The sequence below is a fragment of the Phyllobates terribilis genome, unplaced genomic scaffold (assembly GCF_046119375.1).
Source record: "Phyllobates terribilis strain yellow unplaced genomic scaffold, ASM4611937v1 Scaffold_10__3_contigs__length_209671492, whole genome shotgun sequence".
Lineage (NCBI taxonomy): Eukaryota > Metazoa > Chordata > Amphibia > Anura > Dendrobatidae > Phyllobates > Phyllobates terribilis.
In genome coordinates, this window is record NW_027362770.1 from 125,698,744 (window position 1) to 125,717,364 (window position 18,621).

General features: G+C 45.1%; 1 protein-coding gene and 1 long non-coding RNA gene across 2 annotated transcripts in view; one reads left to right on the forward strand and one right to left on the reverse strand.

The window, feature by feature from the left end:
- MGAT4B (alpha-1,3-mannosyl-glycoprotein 4-beta-N-acetylglucosaminyltransferase B) overlaps positions 1-15,996 on the reverse strand; it is a 462,068-nt gene extending 446,072 nt beyond the window's left edge. The window contains exon 1 of the mRNA XM_073649763.1: positions 15,683-15,996. Coding sequence (XP_073505864.1) covers positions 15,683-15,779 — 97 coding nt within the window. The 5' untranslated portion in view covers positions 15,780-15,996. The remainder of the gene's footprint in view (positions 1-15,682) is intronic.
- Positions 15,835-17,545, forward strand: LOC141164461 (uncharacterized). The gene is made up of 3 exons (XR_012250913.1): positions 15,835-16,094; positions 16,456-16,608; positions 17,360-17,545. It is a non-coding gene; the product is annotated as an uncharacterized lncRNA (long non-coding RNA).
- Positions 17,546-18,621: the final 1,076 nt, after the last annotated feature.

An 18,621-nucleotide genomic window follows, 5' to 3' on the forward strand; every position in this document is an offset into this window, starting at 1 on the left:
GCATGTTTTTTGTGAAAATGCCCCTAGCTTCTTAGGATTACAAACTTAGGGGGGCTGTTCCCAGAAACAGTGCCACCCTTTAATCAGAGTCTTGGATCAAAACTTGCCAATGCAAGTGTATAGGTCCGTAGGGGTGGTGGTGGGGGGGGGGATATATATAAGAAAAAAAAAAAATCTGATAGAACTTGGATGCCATCGGTGTCCTGTCCATTTTCTACTGACTGCTTGATAAATCAAAACAGATTGACGTTTTTCCTATCTCATACAAGAAAAACCAATGGAGCTCTAATGATAAAAACTGACACTGACCAAACACTGATGAAACTTGGACCGTTTATTTTTATTTGTTGCATGACAAATCACAGTCTAAGGTCTCATTCTGACGTCAATGTTCCCACGGCGAGCTTTTAATGTTGCAGATTTTCTGGCTTCCTAGAGCCAGAGAAAGAAGGAGATAGAGGGAAGACAAGCAGGTGAGGAGGTGTATATACAGTGTCATGTAAAAGTTTGGGCACCCCTGGTCAAAATTACTGTTATCGTTAACAGTCAAGTAAGTTGATGATGAAATTATCTCTAAAAGGGCTAAAGTTAAAAGGTGACACATTTCCTTTGTATTTTAGGCAAAAAAAAAAAATCATATATATATATATATATATATATATATATATATATATATATATATATATATATATATATATATATATATATATATATATATATATATATATATATATATGTTGTCATTTTTTACATTTTAAAAATTACAAAAAGGAAAATGGGCCAATGCAAAAGTTTGGGCACCCTTGGAAATTTGTGTGCTCAGATAACTTTGACCAAGGTTTCAGACCTTCATAACCCTAACAGGCTAATTGCTTGTTCACTATCATCGTTAGGAAAGGCCAGGTGATGCAAATTTCCCAGCTTTATAAAACCCAACCTCCTCTAACCTTGTGCCAAAAAAGAGCAGCCATGAGTTCTTCTAAGCGTCCTAGCACTCTGAAAATGAAAATGGTGGAGACCAACAAAGCAGGAGAAGGCTATAAGAGGATAGCAAAGCGTTGTCAAGTTGCCCTTTCCTCAATTCAAAATATAATTAAGAAATGACAGTTAACAGGAACAGTGGAGGTCAAGATAAGGTCTGGAAGACCAAGCTAAATTTCAGTGAGAGCTGTTCGTAGGATTGCCAAACAGGCAAATCAGAACCCCCACTTGACCCAAAAGACCTTAAAGTTTTAGCAGACTCTGGAGTGGTGTTACATTATCCTACAGTTCAAAAGACACCTGCACAAATATGGCCTTCATGAAAGAGTCATCAGAAGAAAACCTTTCTTGCGTTCTCACCATAAAATTCAGAGTCTGAAGTATACAAAAGAACATCTAAACAAGCCTGATGCATTTTGGAAACAAGTCCTGTGGACCGATGAGGTCAAAATAGAATTCTTTAGCCACAATGATCAAAGGTATATGTGGAAAAAAGGGGACACAGAATTTCAGGAAAAGAACATCTCTCCAAGCATTAAGCATGGGGGGTGGATAAATTATGCTTTGGGGTTGTGTTGCAGCCAATGATACAGAGGACATTTAACGGGTAGAGGAAAGAAAGGATTCAATGAAATCTCAACAAATTCTAGAGGCAAACATAACACAGTCTGTAAAAAAAAGATGACATTGAAAAGAAGATGTTTTCTACAAAATGGATAATGATGTTAAACACACGTCAAAATCCACAATAGACTACCTAGGCACAAGCTGAAAATTTTACAATGGCCCTCACAGTCCTCTGATCTGAACATCATTGAAAATCTGTGGCTAGACCTCAAAGTGCATGCAAGACGACCCAGGAATCTCACAGAACTGGAAGAATTTTCCAAGGAAGAATGGATGAAAATATAATCCCTCAAACAAGAACTGAAAGACTTGACCGGCTACAAAAAGTGTTTACAAGCTATGATACTTTCAAAAGGGGGTGCTGCTAGGTACTAATCATGTAGGGTGCCCAAACTTTTTCATTGGCCAGTTTTCCTTTTTGTAATTATTAAAATGGAAAAAAATTACAATATATATATATATTTTTTGCCTAAAATACAAAGGAAATGTGTCATCTTTGACTTTAGGCCTTTTAGAGAAAATTTCATCTTCAACTTGCTTAACTGTTCACAATAACAGTAATTTTGACTAGGGGTGCCCAAACTTTTGCATGCCACTGTAAATGACTGGCCCCACAGTGAAGCACCGAGCGCCTGCACTTGGTTTGAACAGTCATTATGTGCTGACAGAGTCCTTTAAGGTCCATTTACATTAGCCGACCAGCAGCACTAAGCGACTGTCGATCAGCTACTTGTTTGCTGATTGCCGGTCAGTTAATAGCCGGGTTACACAGGCCGAGCCCGCTTCAGACGAGCACTGACAATCAGTATTAGATCTTTCAGCATGCATAGGCTGCTATTGTCCACAGGAGTATAGGTCCTGTATATACAAGATGATGCGCTGACGAGAACGATGAGATTTTGTGCCACCAAGAAAATCATTTCATCCGACAAATGAGTGTTGTGCACACTGATCGGCAGCCTGTTCAGACTTCAAGATTACCACAAAAGAAGCATTCGCAGGGACACTCCTTCACAATAATCGCACAATGTACATGGATCTTTACAGCCAATGCTTCCTGGGAAAAAGGTTGCGAAGTACATTGACATGGTTCCTACCTATAGGTAGTGCTACAGGGGCAGTTTTCAAGTTTTCTTTCTTATGGAGAATTCTCATTCATTCAAGGGTGCAATCAAAATGCCAAGGGAGGTCGTAGCGAACGCCACTGAGGGGCATGTATAAAGCAATTTAGGGTCTAGTATAGTGAAGGTCCTACAGCGAGAAGCCCCAATCATTGCTCTGAACACAGGGTCCTGACTTCTGTGAGACGTTTGGACTGTCACACACACAAGGTGCCATTATTAGAAACTAGTAATATCCATGAGAGCAGCTGATGCATCTCTCACAGCACATGAACGAAGCTCATCATCTCGCTCCCAGCATGACGGGAGCGCACACAACCGAGTCTATCAGTGCAGACACGGTAACTTCATTCTCGACAGACTGTCCTTACAAAAGATGAATCATACTGCAAAAATCCATATCTGCATGGCACAGTGAAACGCCATCTCTGGCAGGAGAAGTAATGACTGCGCTACCAAATAAGCGGATCATATTCAGGACGCGGCACGATATCTGCACAAAATGTGAGGTTGATCTTTCATTCAATCGGGGTAATAATGATTTTATGTGCTCCACACTTCAGCCTGTCACATGCAGACACAAAGGCTGCAGCAGCAAGTGCAAACCTAAAAGAAAAATATTCCATCCACAAACAGGCAAGGCATGTACTCGAGGGTCCAGTATATACAGCACTGGCAAAAAGTACGAGACCACTGAACAGTTTTCTACTGGAAAGACTGGTGGAAAGCATGGCAAGATGCATGAAAGCTGGGATTAAAAACCATGGTTAGTCCACCAAACATTGATTTCTGAACTCTTCCCGAGTTAAAACATGAGTAATTTGAGGTCTGAAAGCACTGTTTTTTTATGTATTTTGACGCTTTATTATTTGCTGCAAATAAATACAAAATTTTTAGCTTTGAATTTCGGAGACATGTTGTCAGTAGTTTATAGAATAAAACAACAATGTACATTTTACTCAAAAATATACCTATGAAGAGAAAAATCAGAGAAAATGAAAATTTTGCAGTGGTCTCTTAATTTTTGCCAGAGCCGTAGTTATTCAAACCAGCTTCCTAACAAACACAATTTTAAAGGGGGATTCCCAAACTTTAAAATGATTGGCATATTTGGTTGCAGAAAACAAGTCATCCATGGTTAGCCTTGGCAAAGCGCAGCACCCGTATGGCACCAGAGAGTTCATCGCAGTGTTAGACACTGGCAGCTGTATCACATACAAACACTATGGGCGACATTCATTATTGCATCTACGTAGCTTTTTTATTTAGTTTTTAATGTCTTTTATTTGCCCTTTTTGTAAAGTCTATTTTATGTGTGTTTGCCTGCAGTTTTTTATATGTTGTAGGCAGGATTTATAGTTTAGAGAGGTTTTCAGCTGATTCAGGGTATATGTGCACGATCAGTATTTGCTTACAGAAATTTCTGCAAGGTTCTGCACCTCTTAGCAGCAAAAACGCTGCAGAAATTTTCATGCGCTTTTTTTCCAATGCACTGTATAGGAAAATTGCAGGCAAAAAACACAAAAAGAATGGACATGCTGCTTCTTTTAACGCACATGAAATTCTGTAAGGAAAAATCCTGATCATGTGCCCAGATCTTGCAAAATCTCATAAAAATGCTGGGATATGGTTTGCAATGCGTTTTTTGGGGCCAATTCCGCACGGATTTACAGCATAAAAAATGCATGGTGTCCACATAGCCTAATAGTTTGCGACAAGAGAAGGTTAAAAAAAAAAAAAAGGTACATTTTTGCCCCAATATTCTCCAGTCCATCTCTGGAGTAATTTTAAATAGTTCTGACATTTTTGTACAAATTTTGCAACTTAGCGGAACATGTATCTTCTTTGTGCTAAAAAAAAAAAAAATTCACAAAAGCAGTCACAAAGCAAAAAATATACAGCATTTTTTATTTTGCGCAAAAGGCTGTGTGCCAGCAATGCGGATTTAATGCGTTTCCACGGTGGCATTTCCACCACGAAAACACATTAAAAACGCTTGTTAAGTTGTCTGCCATGTTCCCCAATGATAATCCGCATGTGCTGTGCACATGCTGCAGAACTTTCCGGTGTGGATTATCATTGCAGAAAAATCCGCAGCACTACCAATTATTGTGCGTAATTGCGGCATTGACTTGCATTGAACCACATAACATCCACATGTATGCATGCGGATGTTATGCGGTTCAATGCGCGGATGGTACCTGGGTCTGAAGAAGAGGAGACTCTCCTCCATACCCGATACCATTAGTAAAAAAAAAGTTAAAGAGAAGAATTAGCTGGGTAGAAAGGCAAAATGAGCAATTGTAAGTACACAGTGCTTTATAATATGATGACTGCAATATAATAAGAGGATAAAAACTGATGGGAGGAGGAGGAGTGCTTCTTTAAAATTTATTGAACATTAGGCAAGTATGCTTCTTTACGTGGATTACAGAATCTATATTAAAAAGCAAATGCATATCGCTAGGTTATGACATTGCTATGAGGTCTGGAGTCCGGGACCTCCACACTCATCCTGAGAATGAAGGGGACACTGCACCAGTTCCCTGCAAAGGGAGTGCATAGACATGCTGAACATTAAGTGATGTATGGTAGCAAAAGGAAAAACCATTTTATGAAAATCAACAAGCACCCAATTCCTTTTATCCCACAAAAATGCAAATGTGATGAATGTGAAATAAATAAAAACCTATGCATAAAAGAAATACTGCCAGTTCAGAAGGAATATTGCGGCACAGTTTTGCGGCACACAGTTTTGCCATGCTGGCACTAAACTACAGCATTATATTTGCCGCAGTATCTGCAGCAATCTGTGCACTGGTCAATTCAACCAGGACCTTCAGGAGCTGCAGGCCTCCTAGATACTCCTATTATTATAGATGTTGCCACCATGCGGGTATACACCTCTGATGAGAAATGTAACGTGGTGTTCCTTTACCTGAGATCAGTTTCTCATAGACATTGTATGACAGATGACCTAGAGTTCTACATAGTTATGTATATACAGCAGAAGAAATTACAACACAATAAAAACCATTATGAGGACAGGTAGATGGCGCGGTGCCATGGCAGAGATCCCAGCGCAGTGTGGCAGACAACATTCAATGTGACAGACACTCACCCATCACATGAAAACTGTCAGATATACACTCTGCATTATTCTCATTGTCAAGCATGAAAGAATCTGCCTCCGACACTAAATTAAACTCGGCCTCATTCATACTCATGGTGCATGCCCACCGGGGGCTGATCAAAACCTAGTACACAAGAAGCCAAAAGCACCTAGAAAACTAGCCAAAAAGTTAGCAAATTTTCTCTAAGGCCTCATTTAGACGAGTGTATTGCACATCTGTGTGTTGTCCATATGCGAATGGTAGCGTATTATATATGGGCTATATATGCGCTCCTCCTGGGGAGGAGTCATCGTGCACTTAGGTGGTGCCTCGTGTGTGGAAGTGGTGAGTGATATGGGAACACAGGATGCCGCGCTTCACCATTGTTTAGCGGCCCGGTGAGACATGGGACACTGTGTCTCCCGGTTGCCAGGTAATGCAAGACACTGCCTTGTCTGTGGTTAGCCAATGGTGGGAATGTGTGCGCCCTGCTGTGCAGGTGAGCAGGGAGTGGCTGCCTGGACCTGGCTGGGAGGATTGCAGCACCTGATTGTTATCCTTGGATTTGGGCTGGCTAGATTATGTTAGAACCTTGCTGTTAGGTTTTTTTTTCCTTTGCTGGTCACATGACCTTGTTGGCCTATTTAATCCTGCTCCGCCCTTCTGGCTTTGCTGGACTTCATTGTATATCTACTTTCTAGCTAGCCTGTGCTCTGTATCTAACTCTGTTAGTTTGCTTGGTCTACGGACCTCTATGTTCTATCTATTTTGTTTGTTCGTCTGTCTGCTACTATTTCTGTTAGGAGGTGTCCCATATTCCTCCCAGTCCTTAGTACTTGTAGGGATTCCCTCCTCACATCTATAGGTCTCCGTACAGACTAGATTAGGACTTTAGCAGGTCTGATCGCAGGATCAGGTTCCCTGTTACATCGTAGGGATTCAGCTGAGTCTTATAGTAGGGACAGATCTCCTCTCTTTCCTTAGCTTTGGTAGCAGAACATAACCGTAAGTCCAGCCTGCAAATTCTCTAAGGAAAGATTTTTTTTTTTTTTTTTGTTCCATCATGGTGTCTGTTCAGGATTTGGCTAAACACCTACAGGGACTCTCTCTGGAAGTGGCCGAGCTCCGTCAGCACGTGAGTAACTGTCCTGGAGCATATTTCTTGGAGCCTAAGGTATGTTTGCCGGATTTATTTTTTGGTGAACATCGAGAATTTTTTTCATTTAAAAATGCTTGCTTATTGTATTTTCGTTTGAGACCCAAGTCCTCTGGGGATGAATCCCAGCGCGTAGGGTTCATAATGTCACTTTTGCGCAAAGAGCCTCAGGAGTGGGCCTTTTCTTTGCAACCTAGTGATACATGCTTCAGATCAGTGGATAGTTTTTTTTCTGCTTTAGGACTATTATATGATGATCCTGACCGTGTGGCATCAGCTGAGACTGAGTTGAGACGTTTAAAACAAGGATCAGGTAATGTCGAAAAATATTGTACTCATTTTCGTCGTTGGTCCACTCAAACAGGGTGGAACGATTCTGCTCTGAAAAGTCTATTTCTTGCTGGGCTCAGTGAAAGGGTTAATCATACATCTTCTCCTGCTGGTTGTTCGCCTTTTTTTTGTTGTTCTGGGAGACGTCCGTCGTTTGGGTCGTTCTCCAAGTTGGGATCTGCCGTGCCTGAGGAGGAGAATTTTTCTGGTGATTTGGAAAGAGTTTGGACGGATGTGCGTGGTAATCTTCAGGAGGCCAACAGAAAATCTAAAGACTACTTTGATAGGAAACGACAGGAGGTTTTGTTCGCTGTTGGTGACATGGTTTGGTTGTCCTCTAGGAATCTGCGGTTGAGGATTCCTTCTAAGAAATTGGGTCCCAAGTTTGTAGGGCCCTTTAAGGTGCTTCAGGTTGTCAACCAATCTGCTGTTAGGTTGGAGGTTCCTACCTCCTGGAGAATTAATCCGGTCTTTCATGTCTCTCTGTTAAAAAAAGCTGTTGTGTCGGATGGTGACGCCTCTGCCTCTGTTCCTCCGGTGGTGGAGGACGGGGAATATGAAATTTCTCGCATCCTTGACTCTAGACGGTATAGAGGTAGTTTGCAGTATCTTGTGGCCTGGAAAGGTTTCGGACCCGAGGATAACTCTTGGGTGAGGTCAGATGATGTTTCCGCGTCCAGACTTATCAGAGCGTTTCACAGGAGATTTCCTGATAAGCCTGGTCCTAGGGGATCCGGAGGATCCTCTTAGAAGGGGGGGTACTGTTAGAACCTTGCTGTTAGGTTTTTTTTTTCTTTTGCTGGTCACATGACCTTGTTGGCCCATTTAATCCTGCTCCGCCCTTCTGGATTTGCTGGACTTCATTGTATATCTACTTTCTAGCTAGCCTGTGCTCTGTATCTAACTCTGTTAGTTTGCTTGGTCTACGGACCTCTATGTTCTATCTATTTTGTTTGTTCGTCTGTCTGCTACTATTTCTGTTAGGAGGTGTCCCATATTCCTCCCAGTCCTTAGTACTTGTAGGGATTCCCTCCTCACATCTATAGGTCTCCGTACAGACTAGATTAGGACTTTAGCAGGTCTGATCGCAGGATCAGGTTCCCTGTTACATCGTAGGGATTCAGCTGAGTCTTATAGTAGGGACAGATCTCATCTCTTTCCTTAGCTTTGGTAGCAGAACATAACAGATTAGGCCTGCTTCTATTCCCGTTCAGGGCTGTTTATTCAGCTCCTTTGCATAGTGGTATGGTGAGTGCTTCCTGGTTGGGTTCTGGTTGCTTCCCAGTAGGTGATAATCGTCATTATTGGTTCTCCTTCATTAGCTATGTCCCGGGGTTTCCCTTTGGGTTTTTTACTGACTTTAGATTTACTCTTGTAGCTGACTCCACATTGTCTGTGTCACCAGACGTCAGCTATCCTGTGAGAGCAGTCTGGAAAGGGCTCTGTGACGCCCCCCTCCACTTCAGGAGTGGGTGAAGAATACCCCGGCCCTTAAGGCCTGGCCTAGCAGTGGCGGCCTGTGTAAAGTGCTCGGTGACTGCGCTTTTGCAGGTCCAATGTGAGTTGCTACAGAGTAGCTATTCCTATGCATAACACCACCCCAAAACCAGTCAATGGGTGCCCAAAAAAGGTATCACGTACAGACTACTATCTGTACATCATGTCATGAGGTTTTTCACATATCCATAAGTAAAATAGGAAACTATTACTTAATACATTGTTCATGTACAAACTGTATGCCATACTGATGTACAAAACAGACATACGGATGCAAAAACGGGATTGATGAAGTCCAGCTGAGCTCGGCAGTCTCCGACGCTCCCACTAAGAATGAATGGCACAGCAGGGGGCATCACCCTCCGCTCCATTCAGCTAGGCCTCACCAACTGACTTTCAAAAATTCCTTTTGATTACTTTTTTTTTTTTTTTTAACTGGAGGTTTGAGAAAAATAACTTATTTATTAGCAATTTTAAAAATGTTTCCTTTTTTTTGTGCCACTAGAGAACGTGTTAAAGCTTGTCTGCTCAAAAAATACTTGTGTGTTGCAGTGTATCACGCCTGTCAGTATGACGGCGACAGGCGTCCTAGTAGGCAACGCCTCTAATGGGGTGATTGGAACGAGTGCTCGCTCTATGACTCCTGTAATGTATAGCTGATATTTACTGCGCCATCTATGATACTAACCATCCTGTCAGTGCTGTAAGATTCAGATGGCTCCCTTTGCCAGTAACATGGGCAGAGCTCCTAAGCCTGTGCCATTACACGTTCAAGCACTTTTAGTAGTATTTTTTTATTTTTATACATTTTGCAAAGGTAAAGAACAGAAAAAAATTATACCCAAAGTATAATGTGTCCTGGAAAAAGTAAATAAGGCCACAAATCCCCAAAAAAAGCTCTGCAAGAAAACGCTCATCTGAAAGCAAGAAACATCCAAAACCCATATTATTTTTACAACAGCAATAAGATGAAATAAGAAAACACAGGCAACAAAAGGAACGAGAACAATCCTGGGATACGGAGTTCTATAAAAGAAAACACATGTATTATAAAGCCGTCACAACAGAAGGATCCTACACTGTGGGGCACAAGAGGTCCATGAAGTCCCAGTACAGAGGAGGACGCTTGCTTTCTGGCATTTTTTACTACAGTATCCAAGGACAGGTGAAGACGATGAGGGTTGAGAGGCGAAATATTGCAATCAATGAATGAGAGGCTGTTGCTAGAGCACTGATGCATGACGGGAGCGGACAAGAACAGGCCGGCTGACAGACTCCACAGCTTTTATTATATTGTACAGATCCTGCATCCTTCAGTACATGCTTGTAATTATTTGATGGCATGTGCCCCCTTACTACTGTGCAGAATAAAATCATTTGCTTCTTCTAAGGGATGAAGTGTGACCCCAGAATGAAGCTGAAGAGTCCACGGAGCGTCCTAAACAACGACTAACTGAATATCTACACCTTGGCACAAGAGGGCGAGAAGAGAGGGCTCCCTCTTGCGGCCGGGTATGAGAAGAGAGGGCTCCCTCTTGCGGCCGGGTATGAGAAGAGAGGGCTCCCTCTTGCGGCCGGGTATGAGAAGAGAGGGCTCCCTCTTGCGGCCGGGTATGAGAAGAGAGGGCTCCCTCTTGCGGCCGGGTACGAGAAGAGAGGGCTCCCTCTTGCGGCCGGGTACGAGAAGAGAGGGCTCCCTCTTGCGGCCGGGTACGAGAAGAGAGGGCTCCCTCTTGCGGCCGGGTACGAGAAGAGAGGGCTCCCTCTTGCGGCCGGGTACGAGAAGAGAGGGCTCCCTCTTGCGGCCGGGTACGAGAAGAGAGGGCTCCCTCTTGCGGCCGGGTACGAGAAGAGAGGGCTCCCTCTTGCGGCCGGGTACGAGAAGAGAGGGCTCCCTCTTGCGGCCGGGTACGAGAAGAGAGGGCTCCCTCTTGCGGCCGGGTACGAGAAGAGAGGGCTCCCTCTTGCGGCCGGGTACGAGAAGAGAGGGCTCCCTCTTGCGGCCGGGTACGAGAAGAGAGGGCTCCCTCTTGAGGCAGAGTACGAGAAGAGAGGGCTCACTCTTGCCCACATCACCTGGATGTAGAAGAGACGCTGGCATGGGCTAATGCCAAGGTGCGGACAGGACAAGCTAGGAATTATTTTAAATATCTTAGTTTAGATATACTGCGCTTCGCCATCAATCCAGCAGAAGGCTGCCAAGTTCTCAGTGTAGAAAATAACTAGGTCCTCCGGAAAACTTAAAAGGGGTATTTCCACTAAATACTAGGACAGTTAATAAATGTTTGATCACTGGGACCCCCACCAATAACAAAGGTCCCCTGTGCTCAGCACCTAGAAAAGGGAATGAAGCAGTGATCTCACACCCATTATCACACAGGTGACTCTGGGGCCTCGCTCTCAGGATCTGAGCGGATCCCAATGGTCATGATTTTCAGAGTTAAATCCCTTCTCATGGAATTTCCACCATTATACACATCTTACAATTTACATATAGAGATGATCGACAGAGAAATTGAGCGGCTTTGTAAGCACATGACATTACATATGGTGTACTGATCCAGAAATACAGTGATAATTCTGCAGCCTTTAGAGCTGAAATCTCCCAGAATTCCCTACTGACTCAATGTGTACAGAGATACTGCTCTGGTGATTTGCTTTCTGAGAAGCTTCATCATGAGCCAATAAAGCGCCTCAGTCAATTATAGGACCGCTGCTAAACTCGGCATCTCCATCAAGAAACTTGCTGACAGTTTCCAATGAGCGGCCAATGCACTACTATTCCAGGATATATTAGCACACATCCGCAGCAGGCACGCACGTCAACTTTATTAAACATGAAAGTGGTGCCAACATCAGAACCCGAGTGCTCGGCATGCCTGCCACATGCTAGTGGTTAGTTCTGTTACCAGCGAAACTGGCCAAACCCAATACTCCTGGCACACGACTGGGCATAATTAGAGTCCCGATCATTTTCAAAGAAAAGGTTATGCCACCTGGACATGCCAGATAAAACCATTTTGAACACATGAAAATATACAGTACTCACATGGTGAAGAGACGCATATACTCAATACATAACATGTGCCACATTGTGTCCACATCTGCTCTGGGCACAAATCCAAGGGTTAAAGGGTGGCATCAGGATAGTCCTTATACTTCTGATAAACACCAGGGGTATACCAAAACAGAATCTGTGCCACTAGTGTGCCAACATTACCAGCCAAGCATACACATCGGTAAGTAAACACATGACCTTTGTCACATACCAGTGAGCTAGTGCCCATGACACGCCAGGCAGTGCCATCACTAATAGTTGGGTATGCTCTATACTACCACACGCCATGCGGTGCCATCACTACTAGTTGGGTATGCTCTATACTACCATACGCCAGGCGGTGCCATCACTACTAGCTCTATACTACCACACGCCAGGCAGTGCCATCACTACTAACTCTGTACTACCACACGCCAGGCGGTGCCATCACTACTAGCTCTATACTTCCATACGCCAGGCGGTGCCATCACTACTAGCTCTATACTACCACACGCCAGGCAGTGCCATCACTACTAGCTCTGTACTAACACACGCCAGGCAGTGCCATCACTACTAGCTCTGTACTAACACACGCCAGGCAGTGCCATCACTACTAGCTCTGTACTAACACACGCCAGGCGGTGCCATCACTACTAGCTCTATACTACCACACGCCAGGCAGTGCCATCACTACTAGCTCTGTACTAACACACGCCAGGCGGTGCCATCACTACTAGCTCTATACTACCACACGCCAGGCAGTGCCATCACTACTAGCTCTATACTACCACAAGCCAGGCGGTGCCATCACTACAAGTTGGGTATGCCCTCTACTACCACACGCCAGGCAGTGCCATTACTACTAGTTGGGTATGCTCTATACTACCACACGCCAGGCGGTGCCATCACTACTAGTTGGGTATGCTCTATACTACCACACGCCAGGCGGTGCCATCACTACTAGCTCTATACTACCACAGGCCAGGTGGTGCCATCACTACTAGTTGGGTATGCTATATACTACCATACGGTGCCATCATTACTAGTTGGGTATGCTCTATACTACCACACGCCAGGCGGTGCCATCACTACTAGCTCTATACTACCACACGCCAGGCGGTGCCATCACTACTAGCTCTATACTACCACACGCCAGGCAGTAACATCACTACTAGCTCTGTACTAACACACACCAGGCGGTGCCATCACTACTAGCTCTATACTACCACAGGCCAGGCGGTGCCATCACTACAAGTTGGGTATGCTCTCTACTACCACACGCCAGGCAGTGCCATTACTACTAGTTGGGTATGCTCTATACTACCACACGCCAGGCGGTGCCATCACTACTAGTTGGGTATGCTCTATACTACCACACGCCAGGCGGTGCCATCACTACTAGTTGGGTATGCTCTATACTACCATACGCCAGGCGGTGCCATCACTACTAGCTCTATACTACCACAGGCCAGGTGGTGCCATCACTACTAGTTGGGTATGCTATATACTACCATACGGTGCCATCATTACTAGTTGGGTATGCTCTATTCTACCATACGCCAGGCAGTGCCATCACTATTAGCTCTATACTACCACAGGCCAGGTGGTGCCATCACTACTAGTTGGGTATGCTATATACTACCATACGGTGCCATCATTACTAGTTGGGTATGCTCTATTCTACCATACGCCAGGCAGTGCCATCACTATTAGCTCTATACTACCACAGGCCAGGTGGTGCCATCACTACTAGTTGGGTATGCTATATACTACCATACGGTGCCATCATTACTAGTTGGGTATGCTCTATTCTACCATACGCCAGGCAGTGCCATCACTATTAGCTCTATACTACCACACCCCAGGCGGTGCCATCGCTACAAGTTGGGTATGCTCTATACTACCATACGCCAGGCGGTGCCATCACTACTAGCTCTATACTACCACACGCCAGGCGGTGCCATCACTACTAGCTCTATACTACCACACGCCAGGCGGTGCCATCACTACTAGCTCTATACTACCACACGCCAGGCGGTGCCATCACTACTAGCTCTGTACTACCACACGCCAGGCGGTGCCATCACTACTAGCTCTATACTACCACAGGCCAGGCGGTGCCATCACTACAAGTTGGGTATGCTCTATACTACCACACGCCAGGCAGTGCCATTACTACTAGTTGGGTATGCTCTATACTACCACACGCCAGGCGGTGCCATTACTACTAGTTGGGTATGCTCTATACTACCATACGCCAGGCGGTGCCATCACTACTAGCTCTATACTACCACAGGCCAGGCGGTGCCATCACTACTAGCTCTATACTACCACAGGCCAGGCGGTGCCATCACTACAAGTTGGGTATGCTCTATACTACCACACGCCAGGCAGTGCCATTACTACTAGTTGGGTATGCTCTATACTACCACACGCCAGGCGGTGCCATCATTACTAGTTGGGTATGCTCTATACTACCATACGCCAGGCAGTGCCATCACTATTAGCTCTATACTACCACACGCCAGGCGGTGCCATCGCTACTAGTTGGGTATGCGCTATACTACCACACCCCAGGCGGTGCCATCGTTACAAGCTGGGTATGCTCTATACTACCACACGCCAGGCGGTGCCATCGCTACTACTTGGGTATGCTCTATACTACCACACGCCAGGCGGTGCCATCACTACTAGTTGGGTATGCTCTATACTACCACACCCCAGGCGGTGCCATCACTACAAGTTGGGTATGCTCTATACTACCATACGCCAGGCAGTGCCATCACTACTAGCTCTATACTACCACAGGCCAGGCGGTGCCATCACTACTAGCTCTATACTACCACAGGCCAGGCGGTGCCATCACTACAAGTTGGGTATGCTCTATACTACCACACGCCAGGCAGTGCCATTACTACTAGTTGGGTATGCTCTATACTACCACACGCCAGGCGGTGCCATCACTACAAGTTGGGTATGCTCTATACTACCATACGCCAGGCAGTGCCATCACTACTAGCTCTATACTACCACAGGCCAGGCGGTGCCATCACTACTAGCTCTATACTACCACAGGCCAGGCGGTGCCATCACTACAAGTTGGGTATGCTCTATACTACCACACGCCAGGCAGTGCCATTACTACTAGTTGGGTATGCTCTATACTACCACACGCCAGGCGGTGCCATCATTACTAGTTGGGTATGCTCTATACTACCATACGCCAGGCAGTGCCATCACTATTAGCTCTATACTACCACACGCCAGGCGGTGCCATCGTTACAAGCTGGGTATGCTCTATACTACCACACGCCAGGCGGTGCCATCGCTACTACTTGGGTATGCTCTATACTACCACACGCCAGGCGGTGCCATCACTACTAGTTGGGTATGCTCTATACTACCACACCCCAGGCGGTGCCATCGCTACAAGTTGGGTATGCTCTATATTACCACACCCCAGGCGGTGCCATCGCTACTAGTTGGGTATGCTCTATACTACCACACGCCAGGCGGTGCCATCACTACTAGTTGGGTATGCTCTATACTACCACACGCCAGGCGGTGTCATCGCTACTAGTTGGGTATGCTCTATACTACCACATGGCTGAAGTACCAGCTGGGCACACTCATGGGCTTGCTCAGCACCCTAAGGGCAAGAGCCCCTGCACCTGGGCATAGCCATCAGCCTGGTGACATGGTGCCTCCATTCCCAGCCGGGCACAGACAATACTCACAGCAGGGGGCACAACTGGGCACAAAGGAAAATCCCCCCCTGTGACCTTGGAGAAATGCATGGCCCCCGGGGGCCGGAGCTCACCTTTCTGCCCGCTGAATGCCGTGTACCAGGACAGGGAGAGAAAGATGCAAAAGCAGAAGGCGAGCAGAGTCAAGAAAGTGCCATTGCGGAGCCTCATCTCCTCCTCCTGCTGCTCCTCAGCCTGGGCGGGGGCGGCTGCATGTCCGGGGGTCGGGGAGGATGATGTACGGTGTAGCCCTCTCTATCCGCGGTGTGTAGCAGCACACAGCTCCCGGGAGCGACGACTGACAGAGCAGACACAGCAGAGCGCTGCACACAGGCGCGGCCCCGGCCACCCGAGTGACGAGCCTGACGGGGGCGGGGCCGCGGGAGCGCGCTCCCGTGACATCATACTGCTCCGGCGAAACAACAACTGTCAGTCGCGGCCAGAGGTGCTCTGTGCGCAGCAGCGGCGTGCGCGTCACATTCTAAGGTATTACGACGTGCGCCGCAGGTTATAGCAGGACAAGGCGTCCAATAGAAAACCTCTGTCCGTACCAACCAATCACATGCGGGCTTTAATTTTCCTGTAGGGAATGAGAACATGAAAGGGGGCATTTGATTGGTTGTTGTCAGGGTTTTAGAGTTTCATTGTGGAGTCCTTCTTCTCTTTCGATTTTTCCTCCTTGCGTTCGCTGTATGGGATAAATATGATGATATTTTATTGGGTCAGACAATTACACACACGGCGATACCAAACATGTTAGTTTTCTTCATTACATTTTATTTGCAAAAATTTGTTTTGGGGCAGATATGAACTTTTATGTTTTTTTAATTTTTAAAATATTTTTCAGGATCTGAGCACCCTGTATACAGCCAGCACCCGAGAGAGTAACGGTTACTGATTGCACATGGTTAACCTCTTAGATGCCACTGTCTATCGTGATCGCTGGATGCCGATGAGTTGTCATGGTTGTCACGGCACCTGGAGGCCGACTGTCTGCCATGTTAGTAAGCCTAGGCGAGCCGTAATTATACAATAGGCTGCATTATATGTGATCAAGTCTCATAAAATATGAGAATCGTTAATAAATGTTTATATGACGTCCTATTCCCAAAATCTGAAAAATAAAATGAATATATTTGATCTCAACGCCCATATAATTGTCTGAACTATATCAAATACTAAAATATTTGAGACCTTATACAAGAATGGAAAAAAAAAGTTGACATGGCCTGATCGCTGGTTTTTAGCCACATTATTACCCCCTCCCCCCAAAAAAATGGAATTAAAAGAGATCAAAGAGCCGTATGGACCCTCAGCCAAGAAATGAGAGTTGCAGCTGTCATGGTATATATGGTGACTGTATGGTGACTGAAGCCACATTTTTTTGGTACTTTTTTTTTATTTCTCCTTTCACAGTATTTTTTATTTTAAACTGTATAATTCACTAAAAAGGGCCAGATGGGCTGAGAAAACTTTTTTTTTACGGTTTTGTTGAAATATGGGTTTCTGAAGTTTGGGGCACCCAATATGTGAATTTCTCCTCCACTAAAGATTTTTCTCTAGGGGCGTTTACGTTTCCCCTCTATGATGCTGCCCAATCATAAGCAGGCAGAATCTTAGAGGGAGGGGGGGAAGCAAATGCCTCTAGAGAAGATCAAAAACAGACATTTTCTCCTTGATCTAGTGAGTTTGATGTGTTTTACTTGACACCACTGAAAATTGGTTACTCCTGTCACTTTCTGTCATTTCAGCTGTGGGAGATGAGAGCTGCATCGGGGGGCGCCGGAGCAGTGAAGACTCTCATGGGAGCTGCGTGTGTCACCTACAACGCTCTGGACCTATGTAAGGAGATGGACATATCGCCCACGTTATCCATTGAAGAATAAGTAACATAGTAACATAGCTTGTAAAGCCGAATAAAGACTTGCGTCCATCAAGTTCGACCTGTTAGTTCTGTAATTGCTAAAGTTGATCCAGAGGAGGGCAAAAACCCCAAATGATTTAGCCAATCTTCACCTGAGGAAAAATTCCCTCCCGACTCTGAAACCAGCAGTCAGAATAAATCCCTGTATCAACCTACTATTTTATTTTATTTTTAAGTATACGCCGAAATCTGCCTGGTATCTAGAAATGCATCCAGTCCCCGCTTGAACTGGTGTAGTGAATCTGACATTACCGTCTCCTCACTCAGTGAATTCCATATTCTCACTGCTCTTACCGTAAAGAACCCCTTCCTATGCTGGTGCTGAAACCTTTTCTCTTCCAGTCTTAGTGAATGCCCTCTTGTTACCGTAATATCCCTCCTTTTGAACAAATCCCGGGCAAGATCTCTATACTGTCCCCTAACATATTTGTACACATTTATTATGTCCCCCCTCAACCTTCTCTTTTCCAGGCTGAATAGTCCTAGTTTTGCCAACCTCTCTGGGTATTGCAGTCCCTCCATTCCCTTTATTAATTTTGTTGCCCTCCTTTGTACCTTTTCAAGCTCATTTATATCCTTTCTATATATTGGGGCCCATAACTGAGCACAGTATTCCAAGTGTGGTCTGACCAGTGCTTTGTACAGTGGAAGAACAATGTTCTCCTCCTTTGCAGCTATACCTCTTCTGATACATCCCATTACCCTGTTTGCCCTTACAGCAGCGGCCTGACTTTGGGCACTCCAATTTAGTTTGCTATCAATCAAGATGCCCAAGTCCTTCTCCATCTTTGAATTCCCCAATGATTTCCCATTCAGTGAGTACTGGTGACTTCCATTTTTCCTTCCCATATGTATGACCTTACATTTCTCCTCGTTAAACCTCATTTGCCATTTAATGCTCCACCTACCCAGCTTATCCAAATCCCTCTGTAGGTCTGCACTGTCCTCTTTTGTATTAATTGTTTTACATAACTTTGTGTCATCTGCAAATATTGATATTTTACTATTTATCCCGTTGACTATGTCGTTAATAAAGATATTAAATAACATTGGGCCTAGTACAGACCCCTGTGGTACCCCACTAGTGAC